The sequence below is a fragment of the Urocitellus parryii genome, chromosome 5 (assembly GCF_045843805.1).
Source record: "Urocitellus parryii isolate mUroPar1 chromosome 5, mUroPar1.hap1, whole genome shotgun sequence".
Lineage (NCBI taxonomy): Eukaryota > Metazoa > Chordata > Mammalia > Rodentia > Sciuridae > Urocitellus > Urocitellus parryii.
The window spans coordinates 202,741,984-202,764,217 of NC_135535.1; the positions used below are offsets into that span (position 1 = coordinate 202,741,984).

Here is a 22,234-nt window from a genome sequence, read left to right on the forward strand (position 1 = left end):
TTGCTGAGTCGTCCCCTACCTGGACATGTGACTGCCTATCGGTGTCTCTGACAGTTAAGGCCAAGAGTCAGTCCTCAGTGTCCCCCGCCCTTGACTGCACCCCACCCACCCCAGTGTTCCGGGACCATCGACGGCTGCTCAAGGTAGAACCGTGAGAGTCCTCTGGATACCTCTTTGGCCTCTCCTTGACTATGAGGCCTTCTTAGCTTCCAAACTGAGCTCCAGTGTGGCTACAAGCCCAGCCCCAGCCCCAGCCCGAGGCCAAACCTCCATGTCTCTCAGGGACCACCACAGCACCCTCTAGGGTGTCGTCCTGCCTCTGGTCTTGCCTCTCTTCCAACCCTGTCCAGTCCAGGGCCTTCTGCTGTGCTCTCTGCTCCTGCATCTCACACACCAAGCAGCAGCCACAGGGACCTTTCTCAGACTCCCCTGCTGAGTTCTCACGCTCACAGGGCCTCTGGGCAAGCTGTCCCCTGCCAGGTTCCTTCTTATCCCTCTGAATGGTTCATGGGAACATCCTCAGTGCTTGGCTTTCAGGCTATTCCCAGTGTTTTACCAATGTAAGTAGCAGCTGGATGAATGTCCTTTAATGCACATTTATCTTCCTCTCACATGAGCTCCCTGCATTGACTTTCCATAAGTGAAATTAAAGTCAAAATGGCTTTTTTAAATTCATTTTTTAAATAATATTTTGAAATGAACTTTGAACTTGGAGGAAAAATAAGAACAGAATAAAGACTATCTCTACAGATGCTCCTCAACTTGCAATGGCCTTGCATCCGGTAAACCCAAGCTGAAAATGCACGGGATGTACCTGCCTCCCGAGCGTCACAGCCAGGCAACATGCCCACTAGAGGGCGCCAGCTGGCTGGGAGCTGTGATGAGGCGCAGGCCCTGCCCCTGCCCAACAGCAGGAAAAAGGACATATCCCGGGCCTGGAGAAAGATTAAAATTCAAAGTATCATTTCTACTGATGCACATAACTTTCCCACCCTAGTAAAGCTGAAAACTTATAAATCAGACCATTGTAAAGTGGGGACGCTTTACCCTGAGTCCCCTATGGGTCAGTTTCTGCCTTGCTTGCCTTCTCCTTTGCTTCTCTGTGCATATCCACAGGTCCACATATTTTTTCTGAACTACTTGGGGATAAGTTGCATATATTATGCTTCTTTATCCCAAATGCTTCAGTGTTTATTTCCCCAGAAAAAGAATTTGCTTAATATAATCCCAGGGTAATTATCAACATCAAGAAATTTATCATGGATGTGATACTTAGACCCCTTGACCGACACTGTCCGTGATTGTGTTTCCCACTCCAATGCAGGATTCAGTTTAGGATCACATCTTGCATTTAGTCGTCAAGTCTCTCTGGGGCTCGTTTGAAAAGCTCCTTGGTACTCATTGCCAAATTTCCAGGGTTGTGCTCCCTTTGGGTAAATTTCAAAAGTGAAAACTAAAGTCTACTCAAAATCTTAGTGGTATGTTAGAAAATAAGTGTTTCCTAGCATTTATGTGGTAGAAAATGTCCCACTTTTAGAAATTAGATCTGGAAAGATCTATCCCATTCTAGATTATCAGCTCATCCCAGGGATTCGGAGTACACAGGGGCCTGCAGGGCCCCTCACGTGACAGAGTCCTGTTGTTGAGGGAGATCACGTTGTCAGAGAAGACCCCAGGAGCCTGGCCCCCGAGCAGCCCCCAGGGCACTGATGTACCCCATTCATGTGTCCCCCACCCTCCACCGCACCCTCCAGTGGAGAAAAGGTCTTGAAATTATTGAAGAACAGATAAACCTGGCATCCCTGAGACTTTTCATAACACGGGCCCTCCCTTGGAAAGACTGAGCTGTCCTACCCTGGAAGCATTTAGCCAAAAATGAGGAAAGCTGTCTGACCACAATCAGCACGTCGGTGATGGCACAGGCCTGGCAAGACGCACACTGGGCAGGAAAAGAGGTCAGGAGCATGACGCATCCGGTGTCTAGACTCGCCAGCCTGGGCAGACGTGACTGAGTGGGACCCGGCTGCCCGTGTCCCCAGCCCTCTGCAGGAGGCACTTGCATGGACAGTTCAGGGCTGTGCGGCTCAAGGAGGCAAGAGCCTTGCATGGCCTCAGTCACGTCATGGGCCCACGGGCCCAAGTGGGCAGGGGAGGGTGACCAGACTCACCCCAGCATGGGCGCTGTTCTCCAGGGGTCTGCTGTTTGCAGCTTGTGGGTGGAGGCAGGGGGTGCAAGAAGAGGGGTACCTGCCAGGAACATAGCCAGGCCTGGGGTCCTCAGGGGACCTGCCGAGGTCCAGGGAGCTGGCTGGTGGATTCTGTACCACGGCCTGCACCTAAGAGTGAGCCTGTTAGGGAGCGCTTTCCCGTGTGCGCTGTGCTAGGAATACGTCCCTCTCCATCCCCACACCCCACCTGGCAGGTAAAACTGCTATCCCTGAGGTGGGAGGGCTAATGAAGGGCTGGACAAGGCCTCCCCTGGCTCCAGAGTCCAGTCCTGCCCTGACCCTGAACCTCTGCTCCCCGCTAAGGAGGCAGAGGTGGCCTAGCACCAGGAAGAGCTCAGCAGGACCCTGGGTGACCCGAGAAGTCTCCTGCCCCAGAGCAGGAAGTGTGCAAATGCCAAACCTGAGGTCAGGGACGGGGCACCCCTGGCCCCACTCAGCTGTCCCTCAGCCGCCCGCTGTCACCGACCCCCTGCTTGGTTGCGGGTGTTTGGAACAACATCCATTTCTTAGCAGATGCTGTGACTCCTGGGCCTTTCCGTCTGAAGGCCCTTGACTTCATCTCTTTTTGGAGTCTTACTTTCCATTTGTAAACAGCCTGGGGTCAAATATCCACGGTTTTCCTGACCTCCTGGGCCTCGGGTTTTAATTTATTTGCTTAGGCACTTAGTTTTCAATTGATTTTCTCCTTAGAGGTCACCACTAGGTCACCTTGTTCTTGTAACCCTCGTTTATTAAAACTTCATCCAAGTTCTGTTTTCCTGGAAGCCAATGTCCTTGTTGACCTGGGAGGATGGGGACTTCAGAGGACCTTCTAGTACCATCTCCACAAAAAGCTACTTGCAACAGGGGACCCTACACCCCTCTGTTTCCAGTTCTCCCAGCTTCCTGTCTATCTATGGCCACAGAGTCTCAGGTCCCAGGGTCCCTGACATGCCTGCAGGATGGGGTGGAGCAGGGTTCCCACAGCGTCTTGACACCAACGTGTCCCCGTCTAATGTAGTAGTCCCTGAAGCCGCTGCTTCTCTGGTAAACAATAACAGTACCCGGCTGGGGAGCACGTGTACAATGCAGCTCTGCATGGGTCATGCCCTCGACTCGTTCCCACAGCAGCCCGATGGGGGAGTGCTGCCTTCTGCATTTCTCACTTGGGGAACCGGACTCCAGAAAATGAAGAGGTCAGCCAAATCTCCCCCCATGCTGCAGGAGAACTGGGATTTGAACCCAGGTCAGAGTGGTCTCACAGCTGTGGTCATTAGCAGTCAGCTGATGTGTGTGCATGAGGCCTTGTTTGTCCTTATGGACAGTCGAGTCAACAAGTATATTGATCTTTGTTATGGTATGAATATGAAGTGTCCCCAAAAGTTCATGTCTAAGACAATGCAGGAAGGTTCAGAAATGAAATGATTTGGTTGTGAGCCTTCACCTAATCAGTGCATTAACCCACTTGAGTGGATTAACTAGGTGGTAGCTATAGGCAGCTGTAGGGATGAGGCTAGAGAAGATATGTCACTGGGGTGTGCCTTTGGGTTTTATATTTGGTCCCTAGGATGCAGAGTTCTCTCTGCTTCCTAATGCCATGTCCTGAGCTGATTTCCTCCACCACACCCTTCCACCAAGGTGTTCTGCCTCACATTGGGCCCAGAGCAATGGAGCTAGTCATCCAGGGACTGAGACCTTGGAAACTGTGTGCCCCAAATAACTTTTCCTCCTTGACATTATTCTTGTCCAGTCCAGTTGACTAAATCAATGTATTTTGTTGTTGTTAAAAAAAAAAATACTTTACAAAGGTAGGCGGATTATACAAAACAATTGCAGCTACCTCCCAAAATGACCAAAGAGTAACATTTCGTCATGAGTTAAGAAATAAAACACCACTGATAATGCAGGTCACCTGTGTCCCCTCCAGACACAGGAGACAATTAAACCACAGTTAGGAGCTTGTGTGGATACGATCCATGTGATTAAGCTCTTATTACGGTCATGTGCACCCAAGAATCTTGCATGATGTCTGTGGAGGTTTACATTTCAGACCGACATCTCAGGGACAGTGACAGGAACAGTGACATGGGGTGCACACTCACCCTGCCTTGTGCTCTCTCCCTGTGATTGCATCTCGTTAGCATTCTTCTCCTTCCTTGTGAAGGATGGAGGGAAGGAGCACACAGCCGTCTTCTCTTACTCTCCTGAAGGCCTTTTGAGTTCTCTTTCTTGCCCGGGCAGACCATGCCGTGAGGGTCTCCTTGTTCCTCTTTGTTCCCAAGCAGTTGACTTTCTCCATGGTACATACGCAGAAGGGGGCTTTTGTTGTTTAGATACAATTTTCTTAAGAAATAAAATTAGAAGACAGTGTCTTGTGAAAAGGAATTTTTTTCCTCCTGAAGAACAGACACCAGTTAGTTTGAAGAGGCCCCATGAGCACCACGCTCAGCCGGTCGTTGGCCTGTGTGGAGGCTCGGAGGGTCCATGGGTTGAGGCCATCAGAGCTCTTGGATGAGTGAAATGTGTCTGAATGCCCTCCACGTGGTTGCTCACTGCAGAGCTGATAGGGCTGGGTTCCGTGCTGGCCTAAGGAGAGCACTTGACTTCAGTAATTGCCCTTCGTGAACAGAACCAGAATCCCGAGCCCCGGAGCCCCCTTTGCTCCCCCGTTGCTGCCAGCCCCTCTTTGGTAAGATGTCAAAGGACTCCTGGGCTTCAGAGCCTCAAGTGGGAGTCTGCTCTGAAAGTCACACCGCTTCTGACCCCACGACAAAGTTCTTGTTGGGGACTTTGCACCAAGTGGCTCTGTGAGGGATCCCTTTGCTGCCTCTTTACTCCTGGTCCCTCCATCAGTGACCAGCTTGATCCTGTCCAGCCAGACTCAAAGTCCATCATTTGTGGGTGATCTGAAAGCCAAATGAGGGGAACAATACAGCCCTCTTCTGTCCAGAGATAGCATGAGAGGTGGGTGGGTGACTTTCTATTGCCCTTTAGAGTGGGTTCCACCCACCATGACCCCTCAAAGTGGTGAATGAAGAGACTGTGATGTATTTCACGGCATGTCTGTGATCAGAAACTGAAAATATCAGTGAGTTTAAGAACCATGGAAATGACTACCTAGATAATCTAGTCAGCAGAGGCTTCCTGAGGCACTGTTTGCCCTTGCTTAAGAGCTGACTGACGGAGAGCAACAGCGGCTCTTTGGCATCAAGGGTCATTGAGGACAGGCCTCCTGCTGCTGCAGGTGCAGCCTGGGCTCCAGCCCTGCCATTTGTGATCTAGTGCTGCCATTCACTGAGTACCCAGCTGCCATTCACCGAGTACCTGGTGATGTGCCAGTCACTGTGCTAAGCACTTTGTTGATACATGGTCAGTGGAATAATGGTCCCAAAGATGTCCACGGCCTAATCTCAAGAACCTGCATAGGTTTTATGGCAAAGAGGATTTAAAGTCATAGATGAAATGAAGGTTGACTTCAAACTGAGCTTACCCTGGATTCTCTGGGTGGGCCCAACATCATCTCAAGCATCCTTTAAGTATACAGACGGAGGCTAAAGGGTTAGAATCAAAGGAAGACTGGAAGATGCTATATTGCTGGCTTGAAGACCAGGGAATGGGCCACAAGCCAAGGATGCTGAGATTTACCAGGACACAACTCTCCCAAGAACCCCCAGAAAAAGCCATCCCTGCTCACACCTTGACCTGAGCCCAGTGAGATCTGTTTTGTACTTCTGACTTCCAGAATGATTAGATAATAAATGTGTGTTGTTTTAAGCCACTTGGTTTGTGACTGTTTGTTACAGCAGCAAAGGGAAACTCATACAGAGTGTCACCACCTCCTGTCTTCAGCTGCTGCTGTTGCTCTTCCACAGCTGAGGAAATGGCAACTGCAGTTTGGTAACATCCAAGAGTTTCCTGCCCCAGGCCCAGTTCTGTGTGGCCTTGAATGAGTTGCTCACGTTCAGCCTTCAATCAGGGCCAGGATTTGGGAAGGGTCAATGAGGCACTCACTTGGATGCAAAAAAAAAAAAAAAAAAAAAAGAAAAAATTACCAAAAACACTCAGTGATGATAAAGTATATTTTTGTGCAATATTTTAAAACGAATGCAAAAAAATCCATGATGAAAATAACACATTAAAATTTTGAATAGACTTAGGATCCATCTCCATTTCCACATCTGTAAAAGTAAGGACTATACCCCAACTTTGCAGGTTTGTGGTCAGAATTCAATTTTAAAATCCATGGAGGGCTGGGAGTATGGCTCGGTGGCAGAGCACTTGCCTTGCAAGCATCCTAAATAAATAAATAAAACCTGCAGAAAACCTCTTTAGAGCCACCTGGCACTTCTTAGGAGCTCGTCAGATGACTGCACTGATTTGCAGCAGCACAGTGGGTGGCGGGTGGGGAAGCACCGGGCCCAGCATCAGGCTGCTGAGGTTCCAGCCCGGACCCCCACCCCACCTCCCTCCCACCCTCTGCGCATCACCAGAGGAGCCGCCCTGAGCCAGTGGTCCACTTCTGTCGGAGTCCACCTGACTCTGGGCCACGTTCAGTCTCCTTCCTAAACTCACTTTTGACTTTGTCTTCTTACAAATGGTGCAATGGTTCCTGTTCCTGAAACTTCTCCCTGGTCTTTTCCCTTGACCAGGTTGTTCACCTTCAGCGAGTTTCATCTTCTGAAAACTTTACTCATGTGGGCCTACCTGCAGCTCAACAGCAAGATCCAGGCCATCCCCATCCACGAGACCATGCTGACGTTTTTCAACAGGTGACACGGCTTAGTGTTGGTTGATGGAGTGTGCAGACCCGGTGGTGTTGCTATTCCTGGGGTCACAGGAGGCGAATCAGTGATGTGACTTCTGTGGCATCATCCAGGGGGCGTAGGATGCAGTTTTCCTTATGGGGCCCAAGGTCACAGGAAGCCTTCAAACCTCTGCACAACTTGGAAAAGTAAATAGTGCGTAGGTGTTATAATATGAGATAATCCTGGCTTCTGGGAACCCCGCGTCCAGAAATAGCCTGACCCAAAAGGTACTTTTGCTCAGGAAAAGTACCATACTACACTGACCTTAAAAACTTTATTTTTTAGTGTACCTAAATCAGACCAGGTCATTCTCATTTATATTTTACTAGATTAGATATAAAATCCTCAACTTTCTGGACAAATGAAAAAGGATTTAGATGTGTCGAGGTTTCATAGCATTGATACTGTTTCTCAGACTTTCCAAACTCACCTGAAGTTTGTATCGATTTCAATAAAAATTACAATAATAATAGTGAGCCCTCTAATGGGCTTTATTTTTTTAATATTTGTTCTTAAGTTTTAGGTGGCACAGTATCTTTATTTTACATTTAGGTGGTGCTGAGGATTGAACCCAGTGCCTGTGCATGCCAGGCGAGCACTCTACCACTGAGCCCCAGCCCCAGCCCTCTGATGTGCTAAAGCACAACAATAAGCACTTTCTTTTCATTTTCTCAGTGTATCTGCACACTAAGGGACTGGTTTCATTATTCCTGTTTTACAGAGGAGGAAACTGAAGTAGAGATGCAATGTCTTGTCAGAGATCATGTAAATGATGGGGGTTAGAACCTCACTTGAGCCCTGATCCACCAAGGCCCCTCCCTCATTCCTATAAGAACAGATAGGACTCCTCTCTTGTGTCCGATCCAGGGAGCAGAGTGGACACAGTACCCTCCTGGGCACTGGGTTTAGGAAGATCCTGAGGCTGCTCCTAGATCTGTTGTTGTTAGCCAAGGACTTCTAAAATTGCTCTGTAGAGCGACTCTTCCCCTCCCTATGTCCTCTCTGCCTGTGAATGTTTTCTGTCTGGTCAAGAGGCCCCATTAGCAAGGTTTGCCATGGCCAGGGGAGGGGAGCTGGAGGAGGGGTGCTGAGGGGTTGAGGGGGAGGGCAGTAGTTGCCAGGCTCCATTTTGTATCTCAACCTCTTGTGTTAACCTCTTTGGTTGTCATTGCTGTGACAAAATACCTGAGATAATCAAATTTTAAGGAGGAAAAGTTTATTTGGGCTTACAGCTTCAGAGGTGTCAATCCATGGTTGGCTGGCGCCGTTGCTTTTGGACCTATGGTGGAGCAGAACGTCACGGTGGGCGTCCAAGGTGGAGCAAAGTTGCTCAGTTCATGGAAACCAGAAACAGAAAGAAGAAAGGGACAGAGTACCAATATCCCCTCCAAGGGCACACCACCAATGACCCGACTCCCTTCCACTAGTCCCCACCTCCTGAAGCATCCATCACCTCCCAATGTGGGCCCCTGGGGGACAGTTCAGATCCACTCTGTGAGATACCAGTCCACCGTCAAGCCAGCTGAGTGCGTGATCCCAGAGCAGAGACAGTCCCAGGTGGCCCTTAGGGGTCCCACCCTTGACAGGGGACACTGGTGGCATCCTTCTCAAGCATGATGAAGCGTGTTCAAGGAGATAGACACCCTATTTCTCGTGCATGTGTGAGTTTAGCAGATAAATAGTCTTCTCCTTTTGGGGGGGAAACGGTTCATGGGAATTCAACCCAGAGGCGCTTTACCTCTGGCACATCCCAGCCCTCTTTATTTTATTCGGAGAGACAGGTTCTTGCAGAGTTGCCCAGGCCACCCGGGAATTTGCCGTCCTCCTGTCCCAGCCTCCCTAGTGGCTGGGGTTCCAGGGGTGTGTCCCCAAGCCTGGCAACTGTCTTTTCATGCTGATCAGCTGATCAACCTGTTTACCGAGTTTCATTTGCATGGTTTTGACGACTTAATCCTTCCTGGGAACATCTTGGCGCTGTGTTCCCTTCAAAGCTCATTTTTTAGGTCTCTTTATTTGGGAAAAGCAGATTCAGTGTCAGAATTAGATGGAGTGTGTCTCCTTTCTATATAATTTGCTTCAAATCGAATGTTTCAGTCCCTCCTTTCCCCTCTTTTAGTAACCCAGAGACACTCTTTCCAGTGAGTCACGCCCACTGGGGAAGCCCCTGCCTGGCTGCCGGTCAGCTGGGTCCTGGACCCAGGTCAGCGGGGAGATAGGAAGGGAGCCAGCCTGGGATCCACTGAGCTGTGTTTGCAGTGTGAGAGGAACGCGGGAAGAGGGAGGGGAGGCGTGCAGCCCCCTCCACAGAGGGTGGGCTTTCTGGGGCTTCCACAGTGCTCCCGAGTAGCCCCTGGGTCCCCCTGAGGGTCCCAGCCAGGGTATTGCTCACTGTCAGAACTTTCCCTTTCTCCCAGGAACTCATGTGGACTCAAATTGGCCCCCCAGCCTAACACCTCTGCACAGCACCCCCACAGCCCTGGTCCTGCGCTGCCTTTCTTTCTGGAAACCATTTGCTTGTACCCCAGTTGTCACTGCCCCATCGTTGCCCAAGCAGCGGTGACAACTGCCTGCCAGGACCTGTGCTCTCATGGCAGGCCTGCCCTGGGCCCACCCTCGCCTCCCCTGCCCACTCTGCCCTCGCCCTCTCCGGCAAGCTCCGGGTCCCTAAGGGAGAACGACAGGACAGCTTGGGGCTGGATGGCTCCTCTGCCTGCGGGCACCCAGGCCCTCTCTGCCCTCGGCCTCCGGCTTGGAGGGCTGTGGCACCTGTTTTAAAACGGTGGATGGTTCTCCCATCTGACTCATTCTTCTCCCTGGGGGCAGTGGCAACACCAAGGTGAGGCCTGACATGGGCCTCAAAGGTGTCTCCTTCCCCAGGGCTCAGCCCCCACACTCCTCCTACCCCACCAGTCTGCTCTGGCTCGTTTCCGGTCAGGTCAGTTCCTGGTGGGAACCTCCCCTGAGAGCCTCCCCATGCAGACCCTCAGGAGCAACTTGGTTCACACTCATGAGAAGACCGTCCTTTACCTCACCCCTAACTCACCTGGCACCTGCCTGGACTTCTTACTGAATGATGAGATTCCATCAAAGATTTTTATGCAGGTCAGTTCCCCCTCAGGGAACGGGGTCTTATTCTGCTGCTGCAAAATTCACTCAGAGAGTATCAGGCCTGTGGCAACTGCCAGTAACAGGGATCGCGGGCAAGTTCCCATTTTTATGCATGGGTGGTGCTTGCCAGAGCGCTGCATCTAGACTCAGTGAGGAAGAATGTCTGGGTAGGTTAGCGGCATCCACCTGGACATGGGAGTGGGGTTGGTGGCACCCATGCTCCATGTGTTTCCTCCCTTCCCAGGGATCCCCAGAGTTGCCAGAAGGAGTGCAGAGCCTCGTAGCTACGGGCTTAGCAGGACTGGTATCCAGGAGGTTCAGGATGCCCCAGCTCCTGCTGTTGGAGGAGGGAGCCTATGGAGAGTCGCCGTCCACCTGGCCGGAACTGGCTCCCCAGGGGTGTGAGCTGAGGCAGCTACAGGGAACAGCTACCGAGGCAGTTGGGTGGCTGCTGACAGACTTGCCCGGAGCACTGAAAGATGGGACAGAGGAGCAGAGCCCTACCCTAGGGAGACAGGAAACCAGTTCAGGAGTTAGAATGAAGCTGCCTGGCAGTTTTCAAAGCTGCAAATATTTGGTGACCTAATTTAAGTGACAGAGTGATCCATAGCCATCTCCCAGGGAGGAGGAACAGCAGGCAGAGTAGACATTTTTTTTACAACTTTATTTTTATTTACTTTTATGTGGTGCTGAGGATCGAACCCAGGACCTCGCACGTGTGAGGCGAGCGCTCTACCGCTGAGCCACAACCCCAGCCCCCTGAGCAGACATTTTGAGGCCATCACTTTAGGAGATCTCCAAAATGGGCCTTCGTCATGTGACAATAGTGGCACAAGCCACTCAGATCCTGAGATACCAAGGGCTGGCAGGTCTGCTAGGAGTGAGTGGAGCTGCCACGGTGCCACCTGCCTGGCGAGCCCAGCCTCCCAGAGGATGAGCCAAGGGACCTGCTGAGCCCTTTCTCATCTGCCCAGCGGCACCTAAGGCAAGCCAGGAGCAAACAAAGACAAGAGCCCACGCCTTCTCTACCTCCATTTTCTCTCCTTCATTGATTTTTTGTATTGAATGTTCTGTCTGCCCTGGACACTAATGCAGTTTCTCTCCAGAACCAGATGTTTCAGAACATCTTCAGCCACTTTTTATTGCTGTCAGTATAAGAAGGGAATGTGCACACACCAGCACACGTGTACACTCACACACACACACACACACACACACACACACGTGCTCACACTAATGCATACACACTTGCACACACACTCCTTGGCATCCTGCAGCCTGTTTTCCTGGCAGCAGCTATTTTAGGAAAACAAATAGGCTGTCCAGAATTAATTTTAGCATCTCCTTGTAGGAAAAAAAAAAGAAGGAAGCTGATGCCTTCATTCATGGAGGAGAAAGATCACCATTTCACGTCACTTAGCAGTCTGAGGAGTTCACAAAAATGGTAAAAACCATCGACTGGAGAAGGGCCAAGCAGGCAAATGTCAAACTTTTTCTAATGTACATTTTTATCAAGATATAAAATACATTCAGAAAAATGCAGACCTTCGGTGAACAGTGGCCCAACGGGTTTCCACAAAGGGCACGCACCTGTGTGACCAGCCCCCAGGTCAAGAAGCAGACCACAGCCAGCCCTGGGGGCCTTATCTCAGACACCACTCCCCACCAAAGCGGAACCACATCCTGACTTCTATTCCCCTCCGTACAGCTTGTCTGCTTTGGAACTTTATATAAATAGAATGCCTTAGTGTACACTGTTTTTTTTTCCTTAAATTTTTTTAGACGTTAATGAACGTTTTTTTTTTTATTCATTTATTTTTATGTGGTGCTGAGAATCGAGCCCCGTACCTCACACATGCGAGGCAAGTGCTCTACCACTAAGCCACAGCCACAGCCCTTAGTATACACTTTTTTTTTTTTTTTAATAAGGGCCAGGCATTTTTAAAAAAATATTTATGTTTTAGTTGTAGTTAAACACAATTTGTGTATTTTATTTATTTATTGTTATGTGGTGCGGAGGTTCGAACCCAGGGCCCCACGTGTGCTAGGCGAGCCACAACCCCAACCTCTCCTAGGGTACATTTTTGAAGTGTCTGGTTCTTTTCACTCAACACTATTATCTGTAAAATCCATCCGTGTGGTTGAATGTAGCAAGAGCCTGCATATTCCCACAGAACATTCCATCATAAAAATGAAGACACCACAACTTATTTATTTATCTATTCTGATGTTGATGGATACTGCTGGCTATTAGGAATAGTGATATTATACGTGACCTTTTGTACACAACATTATGTGCTTCTGTTGAATATAAAACTAGAATTACTATCATGGGCAGGAATAAACTCAATTTTAGTAAACACTGTCAAACAATTTTGTAAAGTGATTGTGCTAATTTGCTCCCTAACCAGCAGTATAGAAGAATTTTGGGTTTTCTGTATTTTTGCTTAATACTTGGTATTTTCTTTAAAAAAAAAAAAAAGTTATTTTAGATATACATGAAAGTAGGGTGTATTCTGACATATTATACATACATGGGGTGCAACCCACTCTGATTTTGACCCCATCCTTGTTGTTGTACACCATGTAGAGTTACACCGGTTGTGATTTCATATATGTGCATATAGGAGAGTTACGTGGATTCATCCTGCTGTCTTTCCCATCCCCATCCCCCCTCCCTTCACTCCCCTTTGTCTGATCCAGTGAACTTCTGTACTCCCCTCCTCACCCTCCCTTGTTAAGGGTGAGCATCCACATATCAGAGAGAACATTCAGCCTTTGGTTTTTTGAGAGATACTTGGTATTTTCAATCCTGTGCTTCTCTAGTGTGTAGATATTAGAACTAATTTGCCTATTCTCTTTTTCAATTTACATTTCACAGCTAATGATATTCACTCCCTCTTTATGGTTGGTTGTCTTCTTGGTGAGGTGACTACTCCTTTGCCCATGTTTTCCTGTCGGGCAGTCAGATGTTTTCTCTTAAGGATTTGTAATTGTTATTTCCTATATCTGTTACAAGTCTCCTTGGATACGCGAATTGCAAACATCTTTACTCTGTGGCTAGCTATCTTGCTTTCCTAACAGTTTTGAGATGAACTTAAATTTCAAAATTTAAACAGTCTAATGTATCAGGCTTGCCTTTTGTAGCTTTGACGTTCCAGAAATCTTTGCCTATTCCATGTCCATGAAGACATTCTCCTGTTTTTTTCCTAGAAACTTTATTGGTTTACTTTCTTTCTTTCTTTTTTTCTTTTTAAAGAGAGAGAGAGAGAAGAGAGATAATTTTTTTAATATTTATTTTTCAGTTTTTGGTGGCCACAACATCTTTATTTTATTTTTATGTGGTGCTAAGGATGGAACTCAGCGCCTGGAACATGCCAGGCGAGCACGTTACGGCTTGAGCCACATCCCCAGCCCTGGTTTACTTTTTTTTAAACCCACAGTTCATCCAGAAACATTTTCAGAATTGGTATGAGGTAGGGGTCCTGATCATGATCCTTTTTCTCCCATCAGGATGCACAATCAATCCGGCACCACTGATTGAAAAGCCCATCCTTTGTCCTCTGCTCTGTGGTTTTAATTTTGTCATTATATCAGACAGCCATCTACATGGAGGGGGATCATATCTACACTCTCAATTCTATACAGTTGTCTATCCTTAAATCAAGGCCACAATCTTTCTGTCTCTTGGTCTTTATAAATCTTGATATCTAACCATGCAGGTCCACTAGCCTTGTTCTTCTGCAAGATTAACTGGGCCATTCTTTATCCTTTAGATAAAGTTTGTCAATTTCAGTTTGTCAATTTCAACCCCCACCACCCCATCTTGCTGAACTCTCATTAAGAAAACATAGAACCTATAGATCAATTTGGGGAAAATTGACATATTTTAAATATTGGCTTTTACAATCCATGAAAATGCTAAAATTTCCATATAGATAGATAGATAGATATAGATATGGATAGATATATAGATATATTGTTTGGTATGTAGGGGGGGATACGGGATATTGAACTCAGGGGCACTCAACCACTGAGCCACATCCCTAGCCCTATTTTATATTTTATTTAGAGACAAGTTCTCACTGAGTTGCTTAGTGCCTCGAAGTTGCTGAGGCTGGCTTTGAACTTGCAATTCTCCTGTCTCAGCCACCCAAGCCTCTGATATTACAGGCATGCACCACCGCTCCCGGCTTCCACTTATATTTTTAAATTTATCTTAATATTTATAGTTTATAATAGGTCTTACCTTTTACTAAAGGTCTTGCGCACTTTTCTTGTGTCTATTCCTAAAGGTGTGATTTATCACTTGTTTACTTAAAACACATAGTTTTACCTGTTCCTAAGTGTGACTCTCACCCTGGACAGTTGCAGCAGGCACTGTGACTTATTAACTTTGTTCTCCAAGTCCACAATATTTAATATGTTCACTAAGACTGGGATGAATGATGCCTTAAATGCTCTTTAATGGGGACTGCAACATCTGAAATATTTCACTTGAACTCTGAAAACTACTCTATCGAATGTCTCATAAATACTGCAAGGATGAACATAGTGACTTTCTGGTCAGCTGTCTGGTGTTAAATGGGAACAAATACTGCTTTAGCCAGACCCACAGAGCCTTGAAGGGCGGAAGATGATTTTAGTCCTGCTGGGTTTCCCCTTGGAGCAAATGTCAGAACCATCCCGAGAGCTGGACAAGTGACATTGGACTGTGTGTCAATGAATGACTACTAGGGCTTGGCTGACTAAGGAGCATAGCAATAGAGGACATAGGACATTGGCAGAGAGTCACCTGAGCAGCAGAGCTGTCAGCAAAGGCATTTCTTGGAGATAAATTGTGGGTGAGTGGAGGGAAGGACAGGTGGGGTGGAGGCTGGACAGTTGGCAGGCGCCAGATCATCCATCCAGTTGACCCGCCCAACACTGTATAAGCGAAGTGCCTGGCACTGTAAGAGGTGTTGAGTGGACACAGGAAGCAGAGAAAATGCAGACCCAACTCCCAGAGCTCAAGTCTGGACAAGGTGCGTGCTTAAGGGGTCAGCAACCTCACCACTGTGGTGGGTGTACTGAAGCGCCGTGACCAGTGTTCTGCTCCCCACATGTTGAAGTAGAACATTAGAGAGCATGCCGAGGCAGGCATATAGAGCAGGTTTATTTAAAAAGGGGTCACATAGACTTCTCCCAGGAGGCAGAAGGGGGCCATGGCTGGTGTCCTGGTATCCCCAGAAGTGAGGGTGTTCTGCCTTTTTATATGTCCTAGGCTTCCTTTGTCCTCCTGCTCTCTCCCCCTTATCTCTCTCCTTCTTAGTTGGTGACTAGGCCCAGGAGATGCTCGGTGGGATGGCCCAAAGGTGGGAAAGAGGTGGGCTGGAGGGGTGGGGAGGAGTGATCCAGGCAGGTAGGGGCCCAGGGCAGACTAATTTGCTGTTCAGTCTGCTCCACTTGCTTCATTAACAGTTCTTTAGGATGGCTGGCTTTGGGACATTAACATTTCAATCTCCAAACTGGTTTGGTCTGTTTTCTTCCATCTGTTTTTTTGAATTCTGGCTTCTGTACCTTGCTAGTTCAGCCGTCCTGCTGGATGGGAGGAACTGACCTGGAAGTGACAGTGTGTGGTGGCAGCAGGATTAGTTGGGAGCCAGCAGGCCATTTCCTGGTTCATAGATTCCAGAAGGTGCCCAGGTGTTCTGTACAAGTTACCTTTTGACAAAAAGCCATCTTCTCTCCTCTTTTTGAGTTATTGTCCCAAAATATGTAATTTTTTTTCAAAATTCACTTTAAAATTTAGTATGTTATTTCAAATATTTTTCAAATATGCTAACTAATTTTTAACTCCAGATCTTTTTTTTTGGGGGGGGGGTACCAGAGATTGAAATCGAGGCTGGACAGTTGACCACTGAGCCACATCCCCATCCCCAGCCCTCTTTTGTATTTTATTTAGAAACAGGGTCTCATTGAGTTGCTTAGTGCCTCACTACTGCTGAGGCTGGTTTTGAACTCGTGATCCTTCTGTCTCAGCCTCCCAAGCCTCTGGGATTACAGGCGTGCACTGCTGCACCCAGCTAACTCTAGATCTTTTTTATTGTGATAAAATATACATTGCATAAAACTTACCATTGGAAGCATTTTTACGTGGGTTCAAAGGCACTGAGTGATCTCCAGCGCCTTCATCCCCAGCCTGATGCTGACTCCCTCCTCTCCCAGCCTCTGCTGCTCTTGGTCTCTAGCCTCCTGCTCTAGAGAGGAATCCTTTGCCTTTCATGTCGGCCTTCTTCACCTGGCATAATGCCCCCGAGCTTTGTTCACATAGCAGCAGTGTCAGAATACCAAAGTGTGAATTTCATCACCCAAATTTGAAGTGCTGGATCTAGCAGACTGTGGGGCTCCCCTCGGCTGGAGGGCAGGGAACCCCAGCCGCTGGCAGGGTGGAGAGGGGCTGGGGAGCTGAGGGAGAGCATCTCTGGAATCCCAGCCTGTGCCTTGCGAGGAGCCTTGCCCCAGGCTCTGTCTCTCAGGAGGGCTGTAGGGGGGTTGCCTTGAGAGGGGACCAGAGTCAACTGGGTATGTCAGGGAACTGAGAACTCTGGTCCTTAAAAGGGACATGTCTAAGGGTTTCTCAGTGAACTTGAGGAAGCAGGCACCATAGCCTGAAGTTTGTCCCCCATAGTGCTAAACCAAGGGAGATCTTTGCACAGACAGGACTCAGCCCCAGGTGAGTCCACCGAGGTACCCATACAAAGGCATCCCCAGACTGAGCCGCCAGCCGCCTGCTCCCACTGTGTATGACATGAGGCCAATGCCCTGACCTCCAGGCCCAGAGTGGAGATGCCTCTGCACCCAGGCAGCCAAGAGGCACCAGGTGAGGTGGAAAGGCCCCGGGCTGGACTGGGGCTGGCTCCGTGACAGCTGACCTCACAGACTCCAGGAGCAAGGAGTGGGCCACACCCCTCTGGTCCTTTGAGATTTCAGAAAATTAGAAGCTGAGTACACCGTTTACTTCCTGGGATGTGGCCCACGGCTTGGGTGACTTAGTGGCATTATGATCACCAGGAGTGATTCCATGCTCCCGATTGTTGGGGTTGAGAGGACAATGGTGGTACCTCACAAGGTGCTGAGGACCCCATGGGTAGCTGTGCCAAGCTCCTCTCAAGCACTGTCACCTTGACGTTCCCCCTCCACCCAAAGAGGCACGTGTGGCTGTTGTTCCCACTTGACAGAGAAGGACAGCGAAGCTCAGAGAGGCTCAGACACATGACCGATGGTGGCTGGACCAGGATGGGACCTTGGCTGGTCTGACTCCAGGACCCAGCTTGGTTGGATGATAGCCGACCCGTGACCTCTCCAGTTCGGCCGTGACAGTGGGCATCCCTGCCACTTCCCCAAGAGGTCATTAAGCCTCGTCGCCTAACCGCAAAGCTCTTCCCATATCCTCTGGGACAGGAGGGCTGTCCAGAGAGATCCTGGGTGACCCTTGGGGCCTGAGTGCCTCTCAAGGGAGGTTCAGGGCCTGGGTCCTCCTCTCGCCCAGCAGCCTTCTCTCCAAGCAGAGCGGCGGAGCTGGTGCTGCGGCCTCTGGGTTGGAGTTTCCCTTCTGGGGAGGCATCTGATGATATTTAAGCTGCAGCTCCGGCTGGTACCCACAGCCTGAGCCTGGGCTGGGGAAGCCCTTGCCACGGGACTGGTTCACTCCCCAGAGTGCTCAGTGAGGTGGGGAGTGCTGTGCCAGCTTCTGCCCTTCTTCCTCCTTGACCTCTGTTGCCAGCCACCACGCCTTCCCCCTGCTCCCCTGTTAAATGGTGAAGGAGGCAGAGAAGGTGGTGGCATCCAGGTCAGGAGGCGGAAGGGACCTGAGTGTTACTTGTCTAAGACACCTATGTTCTTAGGGCACCCTGGGTGATGGTGGGAGGGTTCCAGAACCAATAACCCCCGAGTCCTGCAAATATTGACCTTCCTTTATTTAGCCTCATCGTCACCCCCAGAAACAGGCACGTGGTAGGCTTTAGGAAATGCTCATTGAACGGGGTCAGAACGCATTCGTCGTGTACCCTTCCCCCTCTGACAGATCCTCGGCACCCCCAGGCCCATCAGCTGAGCTCACTGACATGGAGAGGAGCTGGGAAGTCCCAGGAATTCCCGGATCCCATGCAGGCTAGAGGTTCTGGGCAGGTTGGCAGGCACCCCCAACCACGGAGAGATGGGCCAGGAGGCATCCATCCGGTCCAGCTGGGACAGGGTGTGATTCGGACTCTCAGTTTATGGAAAAATGATCCAAAAGTGCCCTTGGCTGGTTTTATGCAGGATCTGTCTCAAGGGAATGACTTTGCATTTCCAAAGGGACTTGGAAAAATTATCCCCCATTGTCCCTATTTGTGAAAAATGACCATTTTATGAAACAAATTATTTCAAAACAGGGGTGGTGGATGTGTCTGTGTGTGCATGACCTCTCAAGGGGAATTTGATCATCTCCAGCCAGCCCTGACCTTCGGCCTGTGTGGAAATTAATTGGCATTTAGCACCAACTGGCTGTTGCAGAACTTTTGGAAAAGTCAGCTGCCGAAACCAGCCACGCTCATGCCCACCCTTCTTTGTAATTCTACTGGAATTTTTTTTTTTTTTTTTTTTTTTTTTTTGTGCTGGGGATTGAACCCAGGGCCTTGTGCATATGAGGCAAGCACTCTACAACTGAGCTACATCCCCAGCCCTCTTTTGAAGGGCCCCAATTTGGTCACTTGCTGCAAGGGCACTATCTGTAGGGAGGGGTCAGATGCCCCATCTGTAAAATGGGCTGATGATCGTTGCCCTGTCTGTACCACAGGAAGTTTGTGAGACTCGGGGGACAAAAGGTGGATCAAAACCCTCTGTCACCATGTGTTCCCATCAGTCACTTAACATGTGTTTACAGTATGTGCAGAGCTCTCGGGGAGGAAGCAGGACGTAGCCACTTGTCTAATGACATTCTCTGGGGTTTGAGTCACAAGTGTTCTCTAAGCTGCCTCCTGCTTCCTCGCCTACCCCACCCAGAGACCCCGGTGCCATCTGCCCCTGCTGCTGAAACCACTGGTCTATGGCGGGGCTGTTGGTAGCACTCTCCCATTCCAGAAGGAAGCATCCTGAAGGGCTTCTGTTCTTCTCTGTGCCTCTGCTAAGCTTTCCCAAGAAGTGCTGCTTTCTGGACCGAGACATAGGACAGAGCTGGCTGCCGCTCTTCCTTTGCTTGCGTCTGCACAGCATCACTAGCGGTAAGTGCCACCCCTGTGCCAGGAAAGCAGCTGGGGACCTGCCCCACCCCTCAGCCACTCCCAAGAAGCCCTACCAGATGTTTCCAAAGGAACCAGCTGGAATCTAGCATTGTCACTTCCGAGCTGTGTGACTTTGGGAGCATCAAGTAACCTCTGGTCTTAGTTTCCTTGTCTGTAAAATGGGGATAATCAGAGGTTCTGTGACATGGGGTGACGGACAGAGGTGGATCTCCATGCTGAAGCAGGGCACAGCTGCCAGGGCCGTTTCCTTGCCATAGGACTGTGGGAAATGCCTCAGCAGGGGATTGACTTCTAGGTCACTTGTTTGGCATCTCTAGAGAAAAATTGGATCAATTGAACAACTTGTCCAGCAGTTCAAGTCCTCTGGAGAAGGAAGTGTGGGTCTTGGTGTTGTGGATCCCACACTTGTGGTCAAGTGCTGGGTCTTTAGAAACTGTTGGTGACCGCTGTGCCCCTGTGCTGCTGCCCACTCTGTACTGCGGAGCTCACCTGGCTCTGCCTTTCACAGGACTCACAGGTTGCATATGGTCACGGCCGCCTTGGCTTCCAATATCCTAACTAGGCATGGTGATGGCACCTTCCATTTCCTGTCCCCCCTTGGCATGCATATCCAAACATCAAGTCCTCTTGGAACAAACATACAGCAAAGCAAGAGACCATGAGGGGAGCGCTCTAAATATGGGCTCATATTTGGCTGAATTTAGGCAGCATTGCAGACTGGGACCTAATGTTTCAATTCCCCTTTACTGCATCTATCAAGGACAAATTTTTATTATATTTTTTGATGGTGGTACTCTACCACTACACTACATCCCAAGCCCTTTAAAAAATATATATTATCTTGAGATAGGGTCTCACTCATTTGCCAGGCTGGTCTTGAACTTGCGATTTCCCTGCCTCAGCCTCCCCAGGTGCTGGGATTACAGATGTGATCCACTGCTGCCCTCAGGGATAAATTCTTAAAGTGAACACCCAGAGAAAAAAAATTGTTCAATTGATCTAAAAACTCTAGGTCTGTGTCCCAAAGCCAGATTATATTCCCTTGACCTCATGCTCTGGGTACAGGAGAGTCAAGTGAGACTTGGAAAGTTGGGGAATATATTCTAGGTAGGACAGGAAGCCACCCAATGAGAGGATATTTGAGAACTTTTCAAAGCCATTTTCTTTTTTTTTTTTTCTTTTAAAAATTTTTTAAAATATTTAGTTTTTAGTTGTAGGTGGACACAATATCTTTGTTTTTAATGTGGTGCTGAGGATCGAACCCAGTGCCTCACACATGCTAGGGGAGCACTCTACCACTGAGCCACCCCCAGCCCTCAAATCCATTTTCATCTGTCCACATGTACTAAGTAGCTCTGAAACCCTGGGATGGCTGAGGGAGTCAGGTTGTCTTGTCCAGGTTGCTTCTAGATGCTCCAACAACTCTGAGAATCTCATTCCAAGCCTCCCTTGCCAGGCAGGATTGCAGCCAGGGCACTGTGAACGCTGGGGTGGGTGGGGGGTATTCTGTAACTGAAGCACACCTCATGGATGCCCATGGAGACCTAGGGAAAATATGGGAAGAAAAATAAAAACAGAAGCAAATTTGAATCAGCAATACTCAGCCTAAAATCTTCTTCACCACTTCTTTTAATATTTTGGTAACATTGTGAGGATAGAAGTCTCTTTGCAGCATGCTTGTGAAGCTGCACTTTGAGGACCATTGATGACTCCTTTCACGTAGTTCCCCAAGCACCCTCCAGGATCACAGGGCACTGACATCTTTTTGTAGGATTGTTGGGAATATGTTTCTATTAAAAGATCATAAGTTGCTTTTTAAAGCATTAATATGTAGCAACTAGAATTTCCTGCTGAAGTTGAAATTGCTCTCTGATTTGGAGTGAATTCATTCATTCCTTTGAAAGCTCATTGGTATTTTATTTTTTCTTTTTGGTACCAGGATTGAACCCAGGGGCACTTTAACCACCGAGCCACATCCTAGCCCTTTTTATTTTTTTTATTTTAGGACAGGATCTCAGTAAGTTGCTTAGGGCCTTTCTAAGTTGCTGAGGCTAGCTTTGAGCTTGTGATCCTCCTGCCTCAGCCTCCTAAGACTCTGGGATTACAGGTGTGCACCACTATGCCCTGCTTATTGTTATAAATTTTTTAAAAGAAAATTCATTTGGAATATAAAAGAACCAGACTCTGTACATCACCACAGTGACTCTGAGTTGTCTTCTTCCCATTTTATCACCCAAATTTGAAGGAGACCTGCCCCTTCCTTCCCTTGGCTCCTGACATCTTCTTTTTTCTTTCTGTGAGATTTTGGAGGTTCTGTTATGAATGAAACCGTAAACATGTTCTCTTTGTGCTTCTCTCAAGGCAGGGATCTGGAGGAGTTAAGGCACATAAACTTCTTTCCCGAGTCCTGGCTGATCCGGGTTACAGCCAACCATTACCACGCAGTGAGTCTGCTCATCAAGGGAAAAAAAATCACCCAAATTGATTGCCTCTTTGACTTTGCCTTTTCTGAAGTTGTGTTTCATGTTTGCCACCTCTGGGTCTTTGAGGCCTGGACCCTCCTCCAGGGGAATCAGGGAGAGCTGGACCTGGGAAGGAGAGGAGGGAGGAGGACCAGCCTGGGAATCCTGGTGTTCAAGGCCTGTGCACTGATGGTCTGCAGCATGGGGGCTCCAGTCACCCCAGCCTCCAGAGCCCCCACTAGACATGAACGTGACGTGTGCTTATAATTGAAATTTTTCAACATGCAGAGAAATAGAAAATAAATACCCTTAGACCCATCACCCAAAGACAACCGCTGTTGACATCTTATGATATTTATTATCTTTAAGTCTTTTTAAAATATATAATG

At 48.7% G+C, this 22,234-nt stretch overlaps 1 protein-coding gene across 1 annotated transcript in view; it reads left to right on the plus strand.

Annotated features, from left to right (window-relative positions):
• Positions 1-22,234, plus strand: part of Btbd16 (BTB domain containing 16) — a 50,668-nt gene that overhangs the window by 22,769 nt on the left and 5,665 nt on the right. Inside the window, exons 10-12 of the mRNA XM_026384199.2 lie at positions 6,857-6,976; positions 19,271-19,366; positions 21,749-21,827. Of these exons, the coding sequence (XP_026239984.1) occupies positions 6,857-6,976; positions 19,271-19,366; positions 21,749-21,827 (295 nt within the window). The remainder of the gene's footprint in view (positions 1-6,856; positions 6,977-19,270; positions 19,367-21,748; positions 21,828-22,234) is intronic.